This window comes from Bipolaris maydis, assembly GCF_028858645.1.
Source record: "Bipolaris maydis strain C4 unplaced genomic scaffold PSV08scaffold_3, whole genome shotgun sequence".
NCBI lineage: Eukaryota > Fungi > Ascomycota > Dothideomycetes > Pleosporales > Pleosporaceae > Bipolaris > Bipolaris maydis.
This window is the reverse complement of record NW_027093859.1, coordinates 45,075-66,581: the sequence shown is the minus strand read 5'-3', so window position 1 is coordinate 66,581 and position 21,507 is coordinate 45,075. Positions and strand designations below refer to the sequence as shown.

The window sequence follows — 21,507 nt, the reverse complement described above, 5'->3', positions numbered from 1 at the left end:
GACATCATCGAAAAGTCCATAATGAACGCCAAGGATTGTTTTATGATTTAATGTACGGGTAATATCGATTACTCCTCACGGTTACCACAAAAGGTTAGATACTGTTCCTCATAAAAGACTGAGATCCGTGGAAGTCTTTCTTGCTCAGCATTACTCCGGGTTGCGAAGTATAGTGAGTGAAAGATGACACAATTAGGTGCACTTTAGTATAGCCTGTCTTGCAAAGAAGAAGTATAAATATTGGACATATAAAAGAACTTTTGTATATAAACACAAACATCAAGCACACAGTATCTCGCTCTCTTATCCTCCTTTTTTTTCAGCAAATCTTCAAAAAAGGTCATGAAAACCTTTTTCAAATTCGCGACCTTGATCATCACCATGGCTGCCAATGCTATTGGTCGTTCTTTGTTGGTCAGTCAAGATGGCTAGTGCCTTCGTACCATTACGGTTCGAACATTGTAATAATGACAAGATCCAAGGAAACCGTGCGGGGCCCGAGCTTGCCCGGACTGTCAAGTTTCCTTCACTGATTAAGGCTGAGCATGGCTACGATTTAAATAGCGTAGACCGCGACGGTATATATCGAGCGTACCATGCATATGGTCGAGTCTTGGATGCGGCGCGGCTCGGTCGTACCCAGATTAATGCCTACCTAGAGGCCTTAGAGGGTGCTGTAGCTGCTGGAGCATACACTGAAGAACAGCTGGCAAAAGACCGACTCAACTACCGTCCCTGAGGAGAAACTACTACACCCAAACGAGGACATGAAACCTGCGGCCAAGCTAAAGTTTGCGTTTCAGTACTATTAAGAGCAGGAAGCGAAGGTGGTCTCGACTGAAAGACTCACTCGCAGACAGTACGAGTTTTGTTGGTCTCGCAATTACTGCAGCAGTCCCGGTCAATGAGCTTACCCATACTGTTGCAATTACCCCATCTGCAAATAGCAGCTAGATTCTTGCTAGGTCACTTACGGATTCTTGCGGAGCCTGTTGACATTTTTAAGAAGTTGAAGGTGTACAAGGAGAAGGCAACATGACTTTGATAAGAATGTTTATCACAGTAATTTTGTAGCCAGGAGGATCGAGTAATATCATGTAAACATCAAATAGAATTTCGTTAGCAGTGATGGTTAATATAATATATGCAGCGGGTAGAGTAGGATAGTTCTCCATGCAAATATCCGCCGTCTACAATTGCCATGCGTTCATTTTCAATACATCTTAGTGAAGTATAAAATGTAAAACAAGTAGATTGAGGTCTTTTACAAACAAGGTGGATGAGAATGTTAAGGATATCGATTCAAAATAACAGGTAGTATAGTGCACAATGTTATCACATAAATGCCCAGGGAATCGCTGATACTCACAAATAGGAGGACGATAAATCTATCAGCTGTAACATGTAGCACAAGCTCGTTCTGTTCGCCTCAAAGGTTCGCCTCTGGACAATCTAGTAATGACCTATTATTGCTGCTATTGTCCTGTTTTCGATACACCGTAGCTATGTATATATTTGGCGGTACGCCTCCCCATGTAGTTGTTTAAACATTAGGATTCCTTTATATAATGGATACGAATATTATGCTCTGACTTTCACCCACTTGTGAGTGGACCTACCGCCGACGCCTATTGTCGAGGAGCAGTTTGGTAAACAAGAAGAAATGTAGAGCAACTATTCTATATTGAAGTGTTCCGTTGAATAGAACAAGGAAATAGAGCGTAAAGGAAACGACAATTGGTTCCATTTTGTTCAGTTTACTTGATGTTTTGGTTGTTTTCACGCCAGTCATGTTCTTGGCCTAGTGGTGATGGCTTTGTACGCCACCGTATTTCAAGTTTTCGTCTGATAGGTGGATATATCGTGTGAAACTGGGATAAGCACTTGCAGAAAATCAGATGATCGCATTCCCGTATCTTATTGGTTAGGTTTCATATTACAACAGCCGCTTACGTGATCCTCGTCAAAGTATTCTATCTTCGTACCATTGTATATTATTAAGGCAACTGCCCCTCTCACGAGTACCCTTTGAAAGCTCATTAATTAAACATGAAGTTAATCATCACAGGTGCAACTGGTTACGTGGCCACCGCAGTGCTTCGACAAGCTCTTCTCCTGCCATCAATCACGTCTGTCGTAGCTATTGCACGACGCTCGGTATCGTGTCCCAAAAGCATACCCACCGCCAACGCATCGAAACTGAAGAGCATTGTGGTTCCAGCCTACGACACATATTCGCGAGATGTACGAAGAGAATTAGAGGGTGCGAATGCCTGCATCTGGTATATCACATGTTCGCGAAGCGGTTGTGTATGTTTTATAGCTTACAATTGTAGGACGGTGGCGATCACACCTTCAAAAGCACGCCAAATGGCCCCAGAAACGGTGCGTATGGTATGCCAGGACTGGGTGGTGGAAGGCCTCAAGGCAATTCTCGAGGCAAACCCGAGCCCAGAACAGCCACTTCGATTCCTGTATATGAGTGGTTCTATGGCCTTTGATCCAGCGCGCCCACGAAGCAGAAATAAGACTATCTGGATACCAAGCTATATAATGGAGTACTCCAAGATGCGTGTAAGTATTTCGGGATGTCAAGTAAAGTGTGAGCTATTAACGCCCTGCAAAGGGTGAGACAGAAACCCAGCTCTTGGATATTGTCGCGGAGAACAGGACAATTGCTGAGGTCTGCATTGTGAAACCTGGATACATCAGTGGCAAAGATCTATTAAATAGTATCTTTGGTATGTTATTGTCGCTCACGGGGTTGGCAGAAACTATACATATCAATGAAGTATCAGCCGCGATGCTACATCAAATAGTCCATGGTTTTGAGGATTCAGACGGTGTTCTTTTGAACAAAGAGCTTTTAATCATTGGTAAAGAAGCCATAAACCTGAAGAAGTAAAGAGGAAAGACTTTATCATCTTCTAAGTTCATAAAATTTCTTTTTATGTAGAAGTAGAGACACCTTAGGTTCTATGTTCAAGTCACATCTTCTACAAGTAAGCCCCGGGCGTGCGAAAGTATTTAAGGCTACCACTCGGAAGCTCCGCATAAGAAATATCAGGGAAATGTTCTTGAATGCGGAAATATGCAACGCACAAATACGTAGTGTGAGGCATTACTAAGGTAGCTCTGATGTAACATGATCTTGTTTCATCTGGTTCTGTTACGCAAGTTCTAAACACTAATCCTGTCGCAGATCCTAGGATATCAAATCGCATCCTTAGGTATCTTGGCACCTGAAACCTTATAGGATAGCCATACATCTCGGGCGCCAACGTTGTCCGCTTTTCCGAGCTTGCACGCCACCATCTATGCTTGACATGCGAGGTTGTCGCAAAGCAGCTCTTATTGGTCCGGGAGCTCTCTAGAGCAGAATTCATGCCTCGGAATGAATGTTTTTATGGCAGGGAGCCATGTTGAAGTGGTGCTTTTGAAATCTATAAATTCCAATGTAGTAGCTGTGGGAAGAATCAGACCCATCTTTGAATTTTACTTATCTCTAACCTGATATCTAACAAGAGTCTTAACAATCCTCTCTACTATAGAATTAAAGAATTGTTACTATAGCATTTCCTGTCAAAATGCACTTCACCAAAGCTATCGTCATCATGCCCTTTGTCGCAGGAACTTTCGCTGCAAGTACGTTAAAATCGATTCGATTATATCCACCAAACCTTGCAGTTCTTTTAACGATTCTAACTACTGTCCTAGGCATTTATCCCCGACAGTTTGGCCGAAACCCTATTGCCTGCAATGTAGCGCGCTTTCAAATCGTGTCTGCATTAGCCGACACTAGTGACAGTGTAGACAAGATTAAGGACCAAACCGTCGCTACAGCCGCGAAGACAGGCATTGATCAGGCGACTAATGGCATTGGTGAGATTGCTAAGGCTATACTTGCAGGAGAGGCTCCACCAGCTGCTAGTCGAAATGAGACAGCCACTGGAATTACAGCTGCTACTACAGCTTTGGGAGGGGGCGATGCGTATGTTTCTTATCCTACGTGAAGCTAAAGGCTTAAGGTACTAACACTTGGTCTTAGGTCTGACCCGGCTGTTGTATCTGCACAATCTTCAATTGCGGACGCTGCGAAAGCTGGAGAAGATGTTGTGGCACAATGCTAGTGCATGGTGGCTACAAAAGGCTGTAGTTAATATTGGTTGATATCATTTATTTCCTAAAACTAGCCTATTGTAGTCCTACACTACATCTTGTGTAGACAACCTTTTGCAAAGACCATTCTGAAATATTGTTCATTGTTTAGAGGTTTATTGCACACAACCTTGCCATACATGTAGTAGATCGCTATCAGAGTTATTGAATCTATTAAAAAAAATCCTTTTTATACTTACATGATAGTGAACACTAATTTGATCAAGAAATCGGGACTCTTAAAGTGCAAAGCGTTCATTAGGATTTCGAGATGAAAAGGTAGAGAATACTGCTGTTAAAGGCAAATTGATAAAGTCACTATGCACGTATGATGCCTATGTCGTATTATGGGTAATATCGCAAATGAACTATGTCTTGATCCCAAAGCATCTGCTCTATTCTCAGCTCTCGCTGAACCCATTTGATTGTAGTAACTGCCCATATAGCAGCCCATGTGAACGGCACAACCCAACCTAGCTGCATAATTTGTGTTGTTATCAGCAACAAGAAACACGTCGAGGCCGAAGAGTAAGATTGGAAAAAGAAATTGAGTTTAAGTATGCGTATAGGCAGGAATGGGGATTGGACATGATGAAGGTACTCACAACATAGGAAAGGTCTCTTTTTAGCGAGAAAACCAGAAATGTCGTTCCCACAGCCACTACCATTGCTGGTAGCGCCCAAAAAAGTGACAGCTGGTGAAGCATTTTTCTAAAATATGGGCTTGCCTGATATCTTTCATTGAGACGGATTCTGAAAGAAGTCGCTCCATCTCCATCTACAGCGACGATATCTTCTACAATGAAGTAGATCGATGGGCGCATAATCTGTCCTCGAGATACAGAAGATATTTGGAACGGACTACGCCATCGATACATGTAACCGAGTTCTAATATGCTCAACTCTAGCCCCAAAAGAGCCAGAACTGTAGGCAGTGGCAGTGCCAAGAGGCGGACCATAGGCTCTTTTGGCAAGGTACCAACAACAAGTAGTGCTATGATTGCAGCGAAGATGAACGTTAAGTTCCATTGGAAAAAGTCACACTATTTTTCCATTAGTTGGGGACAGCAATAGAGAAAGTATGGGTTTTAGGGCACGCTCACTGAGTACCTGCTCGCACCAAGCACTTGACATGTAGAGTTCTTTTTCCACAGCCGCCAAAACCGTTCAAAATATTCAAATATGGCTGTACCTCCCATGAGAGCTGTTATTATGCCGAAAACTGCATCGTTACAGTTAATAAAAAGATCGAGGAAGGTAATTTAGGAGCAGGACGTGCCGGTTTGGTGCGCCAAGTTTGTGCCATACCACAATATGAAGTATAGAAGAACTGGCAGTGCTACAGAATCGATAAAGAAGAATCCCCAGAAAATACCAATTCTCAGTTTACGCGTGCGCAGGGAATACTCGAGGTGTGGAATACCAGAGGTGGAATTTAGAACAACGGCGGGGTGATTTGACATACTCGTAGAGCTCCCTACTTTTTCGCAATCAAATAAATCGTTTGATTCAAAGATGCGATCGGGGACAATACTGTCAGACCAATAACGTATAACGTTGTTAAACTAATAGAAATTCCAATTGCTGCGAGGGCCTAGCAAAGAAGAAGAATGCTAGGTTGATGATGTCTAGGGCTTTTTCAAATCGAGTATTATAAGCGGTTACGATACGGATAATTCTGTTGCATGCAGGGAGTCAAGAAACAATAATATCAGAACGTGTTGGGTTTCCGCACCTCAGAGGTCCAGTACCTGGATTAGAGCAATTTATGTCAATTGTTTTCTCGGGCCCTTTTTAAGAAAGTACGGCCGACGCTGCGCCACGTTGTTGCCGGAAGTTCCATCAAGCCGAATTGTGGTGCTGCTTTAATTTCGTTTCTGCAGTTTCAGTCCAAATTTAAATGAGCTAGAATGCTCACTGCCGAATGGAATACTTCAATACAATTGGCCCTAAGCACGACCAGTCTACATGGTAAATGCAACAGATGCAAGCGGTAACAACCAGAGTCAAGATTTTGACCCACCTCGTTGCGACCTAGCAAGCTGCGCAATGGTAATCTAGTAGTCTGCGCAGGCATTACTAGAAGTGTGAGGAAGATTCACGTTCACCCAACCCTGTTTGGACCAAGCTGCGATAGCTTAAACTTCTATTCTTAAGCACACTACGGAGGTATCCTTCCAAAGTCATGTCCTGTTCAAAATGATTCATTCAAAGCATAGTCGTCTCACCCGAAGCTTTTCCCCACGTCCTACATGCTTAGTACTACCCTGTAGCTTAGTTGATTTCTTTTTAAGTATACAAGCGCTTGGTCAAAAATATAGTCCTGTGCCACTGTGTCTCTGTATCCAAAAAGGGACGAATGATCAGAATTCAATTGATACTGCACAACACAGTGTATAAAATCAGCGCCTGGCATTAACAAGGTTGATACGGAGGTGCCTTTCAAAAGTATTGTCTGACGCTAATCTCGGCGATTCGGCGCAACTCTTCTTGGCGCAACTCCCACCTTTGAGCTGAGGAGCTGTTTGATCAGCCTACCTGCTACTACGTAGTTATCTTCTTACTATGGCTCCTTATACTGATATATATACCCGTACCTTAGTAATCGCGTTGAAGTCACCTCCTATTGGCAAGAATACGTCACAAGTTGCTGCGCTAACTGGTGTTCACCCTCGTACTGTTGATCGTATCTATAGTAGAGCTATTGCTGCAGGCTTTGAGCCAAACGAACTTCCTATTAAGATTCTTCCACACCACGTTCAGGATGCTCCAAAGACTGGTAGACCTGCTAAGCAGGCAGAGGAGGTGAAGGAGCAGATATTCCAACAAGTACGACACGATAGATATGGACGAGAGAAGAGCTGTGCTGACCTTGCTGGTGGGCTCAGTCTCCAAGGAGTCGAAATCTCTGCCTCTACCGTCTGGAGGGTGTTAAGAGCAGCAGGATACAGGAAGACCAAGCCAACGAGGAAGCCTGGGTTGACACAGGAGATGAGGAGTGCTCGTCTTAAGTGGGCATTAGAGCATAAGGACTGGACGTTGGAGGACTGGAAGAATGTCATCTGGACAGACGAGACGTCAGTGGTGATTAACCACCGACGTGGGGGCTACAGAGTCTGGAGAAAGGCAGACGAGAGAGTAGTCAAGAGCTGCATCCGTGAGAGGTGGAAGGGATACTCTGAGTTCATGTTCTGGGGCTGCTTCTCGTACGACAAGAAAGGTCCATGCCATGTCTATCAGCCAGAGACAAAGGCAGAGAAAGAGGATGCTGCTCGTCGGATTGAGCAGCTGAACGCTGAGCTTGAGCCTCTACAGAGAGAGGAGTGGGAGCTGTTAGAGTCTATGAGGAGGATAGGGCTACGTAATAAGCGTGGCAGAAAGCCTCAATGGAGATGGACAGAGAAGACAGGCAAGCTGGTGCGCACGTCTGGAGGTGGCATAGACTGGTGGAGATATCAGACCTGCGTTCTGATCCCAAAGCTGATTCCTTTCGCCAAAGAATGCCTCCAAGATAGACCTCAGACTGTTGTAATGGAGGATAAGGCACCTAGCCACGCCCACCACTACCAGAGTGTGATCTATCGCCTGCACGACGTTGAGAGACTACTCTGGTGTGGTAACTCGCCAGACTGTAACTGTATTGAGCCATGCTGGTTCTATATGAAAAGAGAGACTACGAAGAAAGGAGCTCCACAGTCAAGGGCTGAGGCAGTCAGAGTCTGGCAGAACTGCTGGAGAGATCTCTCGCAACTTAAGATCCAAGCCTGGATTGAGCGAATCCTTATACACATTCAAAAGATCATTGAGCTACAAGGTGGCAATGAGTACATAGAGGGGAGAGACAAGCCTCGGCTAAGGCGGCCGTACATCGGCTAGATTATTCTTGGCAGACAATACTTTTGAAAGGCACCTCCGTACAGAGAAACCCCTTATGAACACGTACATGCCAAGACTCCCGAAATCCGGGAAGTATCTCGGAGTCCGCGAGCCGATGCTTATTAGAGTTTATGCGGAACGTTTTGTCGACACGCGCATGCCAAGATGTCCGAAATCCCGAAAACAACACGTTGTTCGCTCGTCCATGTTCACTGGGGCTGAGTCCTAGCCGCCGGGGTATTCAAACCGCACATATCTTGATTATATAACACCTGATTCTTTGTCCCTTACCCAAAAACATTTTTTAGCATTTTCCTCCCGAGCCAAACTAGTCCAGACCCTATTTATAACCACTGAATACGGTATCGCGATAAAACGCTGTTGGGAAACATACAATTGCCAACTCCCCTTAACACACACCAGCTGGCGAGCATTAGTATTCGAGGATATCGTTATCTAGGCTCCGATCGAAGTATTGGGCAACATGCTATCAAGTTCGCCCTTACAATCGATTCCTGGACCGAGTGGTATGTTCAATTGTCCTGCGCGTGTGAATTAGCACTAAGCGAAACACTAGGCCTACCGGTTATCGGTAATATCTTCGACATTGACTCAGAAGCTGGCTTGCAATCATTGGTTCAGTTAGGTAAAGAATATGGTAAGTATACTAAAAAACCGAATGGCCTCCATTACGCACGTAACTGAACAGACTTGTTTAGGACCAATTTTCCAAATGACCTTTGGGGGTCAAAAGCAGATATTCATCTGTGAAGCACAGCTTATGAATGAAGTGTGTGATGAAAGCCGATTCTGCAAGATTGTCACTGGCGGAGTAGAGTTGTTAAGATCGGGAGTACACGATGGTCTTTTCACAGCACATGAAGGCGAGAGAAACTGGGACGTCGCGCACAGAATCCTTATGCCAGTTTTTGGGCCAACCAAGATCAAGAATATGTTTGGCGAGATGACTGATGTGGCACAACAACTCTGTCTCAAATGGTACGAGGTAATTTGACTGATTTCATTCATCGCTGACAATGGGAAAGGAGTCGGTATGGCCCAAACTACCCTATCGAAGTGACCGATGATTTCACCCGTCTGACACTGGACACGATTGCTCTTTGCGGCTTCAGCCATCGATTCAACAGTTTCTACCGAGACACAATGCATCCCTTTATCGACAGCATGAACCATTTTTTGCACGACGCCGACAAGGCATCTGGGTTGCCTAAAATGTTCAACAGCCTACGGCTGAGCGCAAAAAAAAGGAGTAAACGGGACATAAAAGTGATGAGGGATCTCTGTCAAGAGTTGTTAGACCAGCGACGAAAGAATCCAACAAACTCGAATGATCTTTTGGACGCTCTTTTGAACCAAGCGGACCCGAAGACAGGAGAAAAATTAAACGATTCCTCCATTGTAGACAACATGATCACATTTCTGATCGCTGGCCATGAGACGACATCGGGCCTACTCTCGTTTGCATTTTATTACATGCTCAAAAATCCCTCATCACTAGCAAAAGCCGAGCAAGAGATTGATGAGGTCGTTGGGACAGAAAGGCTCACCGTTGATCATTTATCTCAGTTGAAGTATACGAACGCCATTCTTCGAGAAACAATCAGGATTATGCCAACTGCACCAGCGTTTTCAGTGTGTGCACTGAAAGACGAGGTAATAGGCGGCAGGTTCGCTGTCAAAAAGGGAGAGCCTCTCAACGTTCTCCTGCCATGTGTACATGTCGATAAAGCAGTTTATGGACCTGATGCAGATGAGTGGAAACCAGAGAGGATGCTGGATGATGAATTCAAAAAATTGCCCCCAAACTCGTGGAAGCCATTTGGAAACGGCAAACGAGGGTGTATTGGACGAGCCTTTGCTTGGCAGGAAGCATTACTGGTCAGTGTTGTCTATTACATCATCCCGTTGTTACATTATTGATTCTCCTCAGGTCATAGCGGCTTTGCTGCAAAATTTCTCTTTCACGATGGCTGATCCGTCTTATGAGCTTCGAATCAAGGAATCCTTAACCATTAAACCTGACGGATTCAAGATGTATACAACACTGAAACAATCCAGAACACCTCACACCTTCCTGAATGGATCTGAGCTCACACCAAAGCAAACCCACACTACGCAAGAAGGCAGAAAGGCAATCATGAAAAATTCAGTCCTTGGTCAAGGAAAGTACAAGTCCGTGTCTATATTCTATGGATCAAACAGTGGGACCTGCGAGGCTTTATCAAACGTGTTCGCGAACGATTGCGCAAAGGCTGGACTAGTAGTGCAACCGATACGGGCACTAGATTGTGCCAAGGAAGACTTTACCTCAAACGAGCTAGTTGTTATCATAACGGCAACATACGATGGCCGGCCTACGGATAACGCGACTGAATTCGTGGACTGGCTTACCTCTCTCACTGGAAAGCCGCTAGGAGGGGTATCGTATGCTGTTTTTGGATGCGGTATGTTTAGCTAAGAAAGAAAAGAAAGCGGTACTAACTTAGTTAGGACATCAAGATTGGCCAGCAACGTTGTATAAGATCCCCAATTTCATTGATGAAGTTCTAGAGCAGCGAGGTGCAAAGAGAATTGCACCTCGTGGAGCTGTCAACGTCGCCACTAGTGACCCTTTCTCGATGTTTGAGGAATGGGAAGAGGAGACGTTATGGCCTGCACTAGGTCTTTCCCTAGCGCCGCCAGAATCTTCTACATCATTGGAATCTGGGCTCAAGGTTTCCTTCCAGCAACCCTACACTCAACGCAAAGAGTTCAAAGAAGCTACTGTTACAAAACATTTTGAACTAAGCAGTCCCGCATCCTTGACCCGAAAATGCCACATCGAACTGCGACTGCCACAAGGCATGGTATATACAACTGGCGACTATTTGGCTGTTCTGCCTTTGAATCCCACCTTTAACGTACAGCGGGCCCTGGCTCGTTTCCATTTGGCTTGGGACAGCGTTCTCATGATCGAGTCGGCGGGACCCACCCAACTTCCTACAGCAATTCCAATATCCGCAGCAGACCTATTCGGTGCATACGTCGAGCTTTCATCACCCGCTTCATCAAGAGTAAGTACTGGCTCTAGTCACAATATTGCATATGAACGACTGGCTAATCGTATTTAGAACATTAAAAGACTGGCTGCTGCTGCGATCGACGAGTCGACGAAAGACTCATTGTTGAAATTGGCAAGCAAAGACTCCAGTAGATTGGGTAGTCAACAACGGTCAGTCCTTGATTTGCTCGAAGAATATGGGTCCATTCCACTCTCGGTAGAGATGTTTTTGGAGATGCTGCCGCCACTGCGTCCTCGAACATACTCTATATCATCAGCCCCAGATTGGAAGCCCTCGCATGCTACTCTCACGTGGTCAGTTGTCAATGCGCCATCGTGGAATGGACATGGCTCTTTCCTTGGGGTCGCATCTAATCACCTATACAATCTTTCGCCAGGGGCTGTTGTACGCGTCTCAGTGCGACATTCGAACCCTGCATTCCGCCTACCCCAAGACCCTGGCGCTTACCCTATCATCATGATTGCATCTGGGTCAGGGTTGGCGCCTTTCCGTGCCTTTCTGCAAGAGCGCGCCTTGCAAAAGAGGGCAGGCAAAGCCTTGGCACCAGCTCTGCTATTTTTTGGATGCCGCAGCAAGGATGACGACCTCTACCGGGATGAGTTAGACGAATTTGAAAGCTTGGGCATCGTACGTGTATCGCGTGCTTACAGTAAAACGCCGAAGGAAACAGAAGCCCGCGGATGCGCCTATGTCCAGGAGAGAATCCAGGCTGAAGAGGAAGAATTTAGGAAATTGTGGGATCAGGGCGCCTCTATCTTTGTCTGCGGTGGCAGTAAGATGTCTGAAGCAGTGAAAGATACGTTCATCAACATAGCGCGTAAGGGCGCTGGGAATGACGGTTTCAGAAGTCCAACAGAATGGTTCAAGGCTCTTGATACTCGTCGCTATGTTGCTGAGATCTTTAACTAATCTTCAATTCTGAAGATAAACCAAGACTTTCTATTCGTAACCGTTGACGGTAGTAGAGTGGAAATAACCCTACTTCTGCGGATTTTTGCGCTCGACCGCTGCTTAACCTTTGTTTCTCTCTGTGTGCTATACAGCGTATTAGATTAGTTATTTTAGAAAAACACACTATGCTATACCATAACCTAAATTGAAAGCTATTATGTTTAGAATAGTATAACTAGCTGAATAGTATAGCTTTTCGTAATTGAATGAGTCATTTAAAAACGTAAGAAGCTATAGTATTATTTAGATTAGGTTAGCAGTTGCTTGGTAAGCATTACTCTAGTACGAAAAAGCTCCGAAGTTTGCCTTGAAAAAAATACTATGTATTTATAATATAATATATCTTTTTATTTAGAGTAATGTGTTTCACTACTAAGCGGCGCAATCTACTAAGCGGCGCATGTTAAGGGCGAAGAGGCCTTCGAACGAGTTTGCATTAGCCTATAGTACAGAAGAAGAAAGATAAAGAGACCAAAGCTATTATACGACATATCTCTCTCTTTATACTTTTACATCTACATGCTACGTACAAGTAAGTCTTTAACTAAGCGGTGCGACGCATACACGTGATACAATCACGTGCATTCACTACCTCAGGCGTAGCCCATTACGAATATAGACTGATCTACTAATTTTCCTCGCGATAATAGCTCTTGTGGGGGCGTTTACAGCCTTATCTGTGGTGGGCTGCCACGGTTGGTGCGGGTGTTGTATTGGCCGACCTGTTGCGTGCACTGACCAGCTACAGTAAAGCACCTGCATGCTGCACTTCGGCGGACAAGCTTATCCAAGTAGACTTAGTATGCATGTGTGGCAGTAGATCGTACACATTAATACTTCCCCACGCCAGATACGAATGAGAACGCACGCTATCTGATTCACAGCTGACGCACTATATCGTGGACTGCCTTTTCAGAACTAGTGGAGCCGCTATGATCCCTGCCAAGCGCTGACTTCAATGATAAGCACTGACAAGCATCTCCTGCATTTGATATGCTCGCACTTGTACCCGGCCCCATTGGACACGACTAGAAATTTGCGATTTTATAATCCAGGCTCGTCCTGAATGTGCGAGGTCGCCGCGTTAGGTAGTTAAAGTTAATAGCATCGGGTTTAGTGCCAGCAGCAAGACGGAGCACTTTTCTAAAACTAATAGCAAGTAGGACAGCGACTGTGTGGGAGAAGCTTATGGATTTCCTGAAAGAGACCTAGTGAAAGTCGAAGCATTGTGGCATTGCAGACCCGAAGGCTTCGCGCGTTCAAGCCTCGGCTAGTCGCTTCCTAAACAGGAAGGCAGGACGCCTGCACACAGAAAGACCCACTTTCAACCGGGACTGCTTGAGCATTGTCGGCAAATCCCATGGTTTTTGAGTAGCAAATGACCACGGCTCATCCAGATATAGAACTTATCACTGCATCGCCATCTTGCCACTCGCAGGGCTTGTATGTGAGAACAGGACGAGTAGGCCCGAGTCCAGCCAATAAGCACATTGATGCTGTACTGTCTTTCCTGATTGAATTTATTGACCGATTATTAGCCTTGATGGAGTGTCGAAACCCAGACTTTGAGATTGCATCTGTTTAGTAGAGATTAGGAAGGTATCATCGAAACCTTGCTCGGGACCCTTCACATGCGGACGTCAAAGCAAGATAGTTTTTGTCGTAAGTACACTTAGAAGGCCATGGAGCACACATAAAAAGGTCAGTGGTATCCGTCGTTCAATATCTTGTCACAGCAAAACAGTTGCTCAGCTGCCCACTCCAGTCAAGTCTTTCACTTCTCCCTCTCAACCAACCTCCCTCTATTATCAACATGAAGTTTTCTATCGCCTTCATCTCAGCCACCCTCGCTGGTACAGCATTGGCTCGTCCTTCGACCCTCGCTCAGCGTGTTCAGTCTCGTGCTGATGGCTCTCGCCACCGCAGCCAGCCCCTGGTCAAGGTGGGCAGCGGCTCCAAGGAGAATGCCAAGTTCATTGCAGGATCAGACAATACCACTGCTCACGTCGAATACTCCTCCAACTGGTCGGGTGCCGTTATCGAGCAGCCCTCATCTGGCTACTTCACGTCTGCCACAGGTCGATTCACTGTTCCCACCCCCAAGTACGTTGGATCTGGCAGCGGCACTGAGTCTTCTTCTGCTTGGGTTGGTATCGATGGCGATACCTGCGCTAGCGGCCTTCTCCAGGCCGGCGTTGACTTCACCGTCTCTTCCTCCGGAGCCGTCTCTTATGATGCCTGGTATGAGTGGTACCCGAACTATGCCTTCGACTTTAGCAACTTCCCCGTCGCCGCTGGCAACGTCATCCAGGTCGACATTGTTGCCACTTCGACCACCAAGGGCACTGTCAGCCTTACTAACGTGAGCACTGGCAAGAAAGTCAGTCAGACTTTGACTGCTCCAAGCGGCTCTGTTCTGTGCCGTGAGAATGCTGAGTGGATCGTAGAGGACTTCGAGGAGAATGGCAGCCTCGTTGCTCTCAGCAACTTCGGCACTGTTGTCTTTACTCAAGCTAGCGCTGCGCTCAGCACGGGTGGAACCGACGATCTTAGCGATGCCACTATTATCGACCTCAAGCAAGGAAGCACTGTTTACACTGATGTTACTATCGATAGTAGCTCTCAGGTCAGCGTTGAGTACATCTAAACAGTACACTACTGTACAAGAAGCGAACTAAGCTTTGAAATGTTAATATTAAGAGTACAATTGGTAGTTAAGCCAGGTTAATATATCTTAAATTACACACACACACACACCAAATTCAAGTTTTTTAAAATAGGTGTAACGTTAGCCAAATATATACAAACCTATCCTAAGAAATCAATTATAACCAGTGCTAAGTCGTGCAGCCTAGGCGCTAGAGAGCTAGAGGCTAGTAAAGTAGCTAATCTAAACACCTCTCACTGTTACAAGTAACAGCAGGAAGCATCCTCTCTCGAGGTATAACGATGAATAGTTAGGAAGCCACTTAGGATCCTAAAGAACAGGATGACCATCGCGGGGCTTACGGTCACGTAATGTGCTATACTGCCAAGGCTAGCTGTTACGATCCAAGGCCAGCTGCTTATTAGTAATTAGTTTGGAGAATCTAAAGGAATAGGCCGCGCCGCAATCCTTTTATCATACCGCAGTCACGTAACTAATTATACACGATTAGATGTATCTAGCTAATTAAGGCACGATTATTAAAGATTACTTCGATAATTATATATAATTACCTTATTAGCCAATTAGAACTACGCTATCGACTTAAATATTTATAATTTACTAGCTCTAGAATTATATATAATTATATACTTTATCTTCTAAGTATATAATTTAGGTATTAAGCTCTTATAGCTTATTTATTTCACTTAAATTTTAAGGTTAAGTATAATATTAAGAGTTATTGTATTATTATTATTCCATTATAGTCCTGTATCAGCCGTTGGCTATGTAGGACTTTGGCCGACGGCCGTTCTATCTAACTAGTTACAATTTGATACTTTGTGCTGTATTGCGTGACTGTAGTGCTTCGGCCTATATCTAGCTAAGCTGTTGCTAGCTTTCTAGACGCCTGGTGCTTAAGAGCAGTTTGGTAACAGGGAGAGATGTAGGGCAGCTAGGCTTCCTTCCAGCGAGCTCTCTTAGGGAGAAGGAAATAGTGCTAAATATTTCAAATTTTTAACTATTCTTTTTTTTTTTCCTTTTTTTTTTTCCTCTTTTATTATTGTTTTTCTTATTTTTCTTTCTAGCCTTCTTAGCCGAGATGCCACTTTCTTGTTCCTATCCGCGTGCTAGTAATAAAAGCTAATGTAGCTTCTATACCGCTCGTGGTATAGAGTAGTCGTAGGAGTTTGAGTATTTTTTAGTTTAGAGTCTTTTTAAGCTAGTTTCTTTCTACGCTGTAAAAGCCGCAGTATTAAAGTAGGTGCTCTGCAGTTTGCGGTTTCCCACATCTATAAAGGTCGCATTCTCTTCTCTTTACTCTCTTTAGGTAGGAGTTAAAGTATCCGTGCCCTATCTTAAGAGAGTAGAAGGAGCTTAAAATGTCTCTTTTCGTGCCTCTAGGGATTGCTAGTTGGTTTTTAAGCTTTAGATTAAAGATAGCTCCGTAGCTAGTCTTCTTCTCTCTTACTTTTTCTCTATACTTTCTCCACTCTTCTACCTAGCTAGCTCGTTAGAGGAGCTTAATCTTAGTGCCTAGGAAGGCTAGGCTTATTTGTGATTTTTTTAGTGTTTGTTTTGTAGCTTCCTTTGCTAGAGCGTCTGCTCTTTTATTTCCTTCTATGTCTGTATAGCCTAGTGCCTATTTTAAGAAGATCTTTACTTTTCTGTTAAAGATAGCTTTAGCTACTTTTTAGCACTAAATTACCTATTATTAGCCTAGCTTATCTAATAGACTTTAGAGCCTATAGATAGCAGCTTAGTTGTTAGCGTAAACGTAGATATTCTAGTCTTTTTAGGCTATTTTAGCAGCGTATTTAAACGCTGCTATAACGCCCTTAAGCTCTCTATTATAGACTAGTTGTTGCTTGCCTATATTCTTTATCTCTACGTAGATTTCTTCTTAGTTAGGGTTATAGACCGCTAGGCCTACTTCTATCTTATCTTTATCTTTAGTTTTAGAGGCGTCTAAGTAGATTACTATAGAGTTATCCTCTATTATTTAGATATAATCTTTGTAGGCGGCTACCTCTTCTTCTTTAGATTTCTTTAATATAGAGATATTATAGTTAAGAGAGTCCTATAGTCTAAACCTATATAAGATAATCTCTTCTATCTCTTTAGTAGATGGGATAGAGCTTATAATAGCGCGTAGTTGTCTTAGTTTATTTAGCTATTTTAATTACTAAAGGGTTATTTTTTATAGCCTTATAATAGCTTTTATAATTAGATAGGTTAGAGCTAGTTATATAGCTCGTAGAGCGTATTTTTAATTCGTTTGGCTTAGCCGTACGGCTAGTAACAGCAAGCTAGCTTTAATACTTATTAGGATAGCTAGAGCTATTTTAAATACTCCTAGTACCTTTCTACAAGCCGCGTTATACAGCGGTTAAAGCTAATCTTTAATAAAGCTCTAGTTGCGCTAATAGATTGGCGACCTATAGTCTACAATGCTAATAACGCATGCTAGGTATAGTTGTCTAATAGCAAAGGGAGATAGCCCGCAGTCGATGTTAGCTAGTCTCCCTAGTCTATTAAAAGCTATTTTTACTTAGCTAGCTCTAATAGCTACGTGCTCTCTAAAGGATAGCTTATTGTTAAGGTATACCCCTAGCCACTTAATCGTATCTTTATAGTATATTTTCTCCTTACTAGAGAGTTCTAGAGGTATTTCTTTTCTTCTTTTGTTTTTTATATAGTAGATTAGCTCTGTCTTTGCTATATTAAATTTAATTACTAGTTGTTTTCCTTTTATAACTAGTTTGTTAACCTCGCGTTATAGTATCTTTACGTTTTTCTTAATAGACGTTAATAAGGTTGTGATTAAGATATTGTTGATATAGGATAGCTAGAATCTATCTATTTAAGGGAATAGGTCTCTAATATAGATAAGAAAGAAGATTAGCGAGACTAGGCTGCCTTATAAGATGCCTACGTTAATCTCGCTAAACTCTTCTATTTGGCCGTTAAAGGCAAGCCTTAGAGATCTATTAGATAGAAAGGTTTTAGCCTAAGTAATTAGGCTAATAGGTAGGCCTAGTCTTTTTAGTGTATCTAGGAACTAATTATATAAAACGTGGTTAAACGCTCCTTTAACGTCTAGAAAGACTATTAATATAATATAGCCTTATTATTTTTAGTACTAGATCTAATCTACAAGAAGTAGAGCTACGTCTATAGCTAATTTCTTTAGTCTCCCTCCTATCTATAAGTTATGTAGGAGGTTGGTAGTCTTAGCTAAGTAGCCGAGTCTTTTAGCTATTATCTATTCTATTACTTTCTCTAGGCAGCTTAGTAGAGTAATTACCCTATAGGCCTTTAGGGTAGAATAGTTAGGCTTAGACGGCTTCTTTAGAATAGCTCCTATAGCTCTTCTCTAGCAGGTTAGGTAGTATCCGTAGTTAAATAGTAGAGAGTAAGCTTTAAAGAACGTATTTAGCTAAGCTTAGTAGGCTGCTATAATAATATCCTATAATAAAGCGTCTAGGCCTAGTGAGCTACTTTTAACCTTATTAGAGCAAGCGCGTTCTAGCTTAGTTATTAATAGCGCTAGCCACTCCTACTTTTTCTCTTAGTAGTTATTAAAGCTTAGTAGTGCTATACTTATTATTATTATTATTATTAATTAACGTCCTGTCTCAGCTGGTAGGCTATATAAGACGTGTAGGCTAGGCCTACAGGTAACTACGTAGTGCTATCAATTTGGTGTAGGTGGGGGAGGGGGCTATCTAAATCGAGGTGAGGCTCGTAGCCTAGTGTGGAGGAGGGTAGTAGGAGGTCTTGCGGGTGATAGGAGAGGTAGGCTGGGTGTAGGGCGAAGGCACCTAGTGTAGGTGTTGTCCTAGTTATCGAGGTTTCCTTTATACCAGGCCTGCGTTGCAGCCCTAGTTTCCTTAATAAAGGTAATAGTAGCCTGTACGCCTATTGTAGTATCTAGTAAGAAAGCTAGCGATAGGGGATCCTTTGTAGTTTCTTGCATCTTCTTCCTAGCCTCCTTATATAGCGTGCAGCTAAGGAGGATATGTGTAGGGTCTTGGGTAGCTCTATAGTTGCAGGGGCAAGCTTTAGAGTCTACTTTTCCTCGCTTGAATAGGAAGTCTCGTAGATAGCAGTGACCTAACTTAAGCTAATAGAAGGCGCTAGAGGCTTCTCTACTAGTAGGAGGAGTAGCAATCTACTTTCTAGTCTTCCACTTGTACCTTGCGGCGTAAGTAGTAGGATTTAGAGTAATAGCTTTTCTCCCGTATTGTCCTAGATAGCTAAGCCACTCTCGCTCGCCTAGCTGCTTTATTCGTGTGCCTATTACAGCTAGGCTCGTCCTACTAGAGCTAGGATCTAGCTTTATCGCCTCCTTTGCTAGCGCGTCTGCTCTCTCGTTTCCTATAACGCCCTGGTGTCCTGGTACCCACTGTATGGTAGGTAATATGCCTTTTTCTTATAGCTTTTCTGCTGCTATAGTGCATCTAAGTTGCTACTCTTGCCCTAGGTAGTTAGAAGCAGTCTTTAGTCTGAGTATTACAGCCTGGTTATCTGTATATATTCTAACTTTAAGGTAGTCGTCTGCTAGGTTAACAGCCTTTTCTAGGCCTAGGGTAATACCTTCTAGTTCTCTGTTGTAGACTAGCTAGTTGTATCCTATATTAACCTTTTTATAAGCTATGAGACTAGCTCCTTTGTAGAAAGCTACTTCTACTCCTATACCCTTGCCTTCTTTTGTAGCTGAGGCGTCTGAGTAGATCGAGAGGAGATATTCGTCTTCTAGAAGCTCCTTGTGGTGCTTTGCTTCGATTTCCTTTGACTTCTTAGATATATTAGTCTTGTAGGGCATTGTAGAGCTCTAGGGTATAGAGGCGTAGTGCTTGATCTCCTCACTATCGTCCGATAGAGCTGTTGAGATAGATCTAGTAATACGCTCTAGCTGCTTTCCTTGATTACTAGTGATAGTAATATTAAGAGGGTGGCTAGGAGCTAGCTTTCTTGCTCTAAAGGCGTATTGTCGTAGGGCGTTGTTAAGTCTAACTCTAGGAGGACATAGAGCTGCTTCTACCTCGCTAGGTATAGTAGGTGAGGTTCTGAAGGATCCTAGGATCTTTCTACAGGCTTGGTTCTGCAGCTTCTGTCTCTAGTTAAGCGCTGTCTGCTGCTCCCTCCAGAAGATTTGGCAGCTATAGTCAGCTACGCTGGTAATACAGGCTAGGTAGAGCTGTTGTACTGCTCTAGGAGAGAGGCCTTTGTTTGAGTTAGCTAGCCTGCTAAGGCGGTGGAAGGCTGCGCTAGCCTGCTGGTTTCTAATAAGGCTATAGTGCTTAAATTTAAGGCTGCAGTCAAAGTAGACACCTAGCCATCTAACTAGCTCCTTAGACTATACTATCTCCTAATTAGGTAGAGTAAGTACTCTAGCTTAATCCTTTCTTAATCTTGTCCAGTTTACTAGTTCAGTCTTTGAGCTATCGAATTGGATAGCTAACTCCTCTACTAGTCTAAAGAGATTCTAAATCTCCTTTTCTAGTAGCTTAATATTCTTCCTTACTAACGTAGATGATATTAAGATCTAGAGGTCGTCTATATAGGAGGAGGAGTAGATATTCGCATTAGTCTAAATTACATTAAATAGTGGTTTTAAGTAGATCAGAAATAAGATAGGCGAGGCAGGGCTTCCTTAAGGGGTTCCTATCGAGATTACCTACAGCTCCTCAGTCTGTCCGTCAAAGGACAGCTGCAGTATTCTATCCTCTAAAAAGGACTTTATCCAGGCTAGTAGGCAGCAGGGGAGGCCTTAATCTTTTATAACTTCAAGAAGCTTGTTTTTTAAGACGTAATCGAAGGCTCCTTTAATATTAAGAAAGATAGTAGTAGTAGTCTTCTACTTTCTTTTCTGCTACTGTATGTTGTTGTAGAAGAGTAGCGCAGCGTCGATAGCAGATTTCTTTAGTCTTCCTCCTAGTTGAGAGGGGTGGAGTAGATCTATTGTTTCCGCTAGTGCACCTAGTCTCCTAGCTACTAGTCTCTCTAGTACTTTGCCTAGGCAGTTTAGGAGTGAGATAACTCTATAGGCCTTAGGGATCGAGTAGTCAGGCTTGTTTAGCTTTCTTAAGATAACTCCCTTTGCTTTTCTCCAGCACCTTAGGTGGTAGCCTAGGTTGAATAGAGTAGAGTATATCCTAAATAGAGCTTCTGGCTACGCTGAGTAGACCTTTTAGATCACCTCCTGGCTGATCAGATCAGGCCCTGGTAAGGTAGCTTTCACCTTACAGCAGGCAAAGGAGAGTTCGTCCTCTGTTAGAGCAGGCCAGGTCCATCTGCTATCTCCTCTATAGATGTGGAAGGAGGGGGTCGCTGTTGTAGGAGGCGGAGGAAAGAGATCCTCTCTAAAAGCCTTACATTTCTTAGTGAAGGATTCCTTGCCTTTAATAGTAGGTATTTGAGTACTAAGGTTATCTTTAGTATATGCTAGCGCTTTAAAGATCTCCTTAGGTGAGTCTTTTTAGAGGAAAGCCTCCCAGTGGCTCTGTTTAGCTCGTTGAATAGCTTTTAGGTATCTATTTTTTGTACGTAGATACTCTCGTTTCCACTGGTAGAGGGAGCTATTATTTTCCTTTGCTGCCTCCTTCTTGTAGGCTCTATAGGCTCTACTTAGGTCTCGCTTATGGCTATCTAGCTCGCTAGTCCACCAGGGCTTCGTCTTTGGCTTTTGGTTGACTAGTGGAGTTGACTTTTCTAGCGCTTTCTGTATAGCTCTCGTAAGATCTTCTCCTAGCTCGTCTAGCTTAGTTTCTAGTAGGATATTTTGTC

At 43.5% G+C, this 21,507-nt stretch overlaps 6 protein-coding genes across 6 annotated transcripts; all 6 read left to right on the top strand.

Annotated features, from left to right (window-relative positions):
- Window positions 1-424: 424 nt before the first annotated feature.
- Window positions 425-739, top strand: PSV08DRAFT_348152 (uncharacterized protein; the record flags this gene model as incomplete). The annotated part of the gene is made up of 1 exon (XM_014221107.2): window positions 425-739. One exon carries the CDS (start codon window positions 425-427, stop codon window positions 737-739), a length of 315 nt encoding a protein of 104 aa, XP_014076582.2.
- A 1,309-nt stretch (window positions 740-2,048) lies between these two features.
- Window positions 2,049-2,911, top strand: PSV08DRAFT_385515 (uncharacterized protein; the record flags this gene model as incomplete). Its single annotated transcript, XM_014221106.2, has 3 exons — window positions 2,049-2,282; window positions 2,337-2,574; window positions 2,627-2,911. Coding segments are annotated over 3 exons (751 nt in total), but the record flags the coding sequence as incomplete, so codon positions are not given.
- Window positions 2,912-3,488: 577 nt separating this feature from the next.
- Window positions 3,489-4,154, top strand: PSV08DRAFT_28188 (uncharacterized protein). The gene is made up of 3 exons (XM_066092559.1): window positions 3,489-3,645; window positions 3,718-3,991; window positions 4,049-4,154. The coding sequence occupies exons 1-3, from the start codon at window positions 3,588-3,590 to the stop codon at window positions 4,128-4,130; spliced, it is 414 nt and encodes a 137-aa protein (XP_065949504.1). The 5' UTR covers window positions 3,489-3,587; the 3' UTR covers window positions 4,131-4,154.
- A 2,525-nt stretch (window positions 4,155-6,679) lies between these two features.
- PSV08DRAFT_271885 (HTH-23 domain-containing protein) lies at window positions 6,680-6,972 on the top strand (the record flags this gene model as incomplete). Its single annotated transcript, XM_066092519.1, has 1 exon — window positions 6,680-6,972. A coding segment is annotated over exon 1 (211 nt), but the record flags the coding sequence as incomplete, so codon positions are not given.
- A 1,546-nt stretch (window positions 6,973-8,518) lies between these two features.
- On the top strand, window positions 8,519-12,053 carry PSV08DRAFT_385505 (cytochrome P450; the record flags this gene model as incomplete). Its single annotated transcript, XM_014221104.2, has 7 exons — window positions 8,519-8,561; window positions 8,612-8,692; window positions 8,754-9,033; window positions 9,081-9,933; window positions 9,986-10,499; window positions 10,546-11,108; window positions 11,166-12,053. 7 exons carry the CDS (start codon window positions 8,519-8,521, stop codon window positions 12,024-12,026), a joined length of 3,195 nt encoding a protein of 1,064 aa, XP_014076579.1. The 3' UTR covers window positions 12,027-12,053.
- Window positions 12,054-13,881: 1,828 nt separating this feature from the next.
- PSV08DRAFT_348147 (peptidase A4 family-domain-containing protein) lies at window positions 13,882-14,715 on the top strand (the record flags this gene model as incomplete). The annotated part of the gene is made up of 1 exon (XM_014221103.1): window positions 13,882-14,715. One exon carries the CDS (start codon window positions 13,882-13,884, stop codon window positions 14,713-14,715), a length of 834 nt encoding a protein of 277 aa, XP_014076578.1.
- Window positions 14,716-21,507: the final 6,792 nt, after the last annotated feature.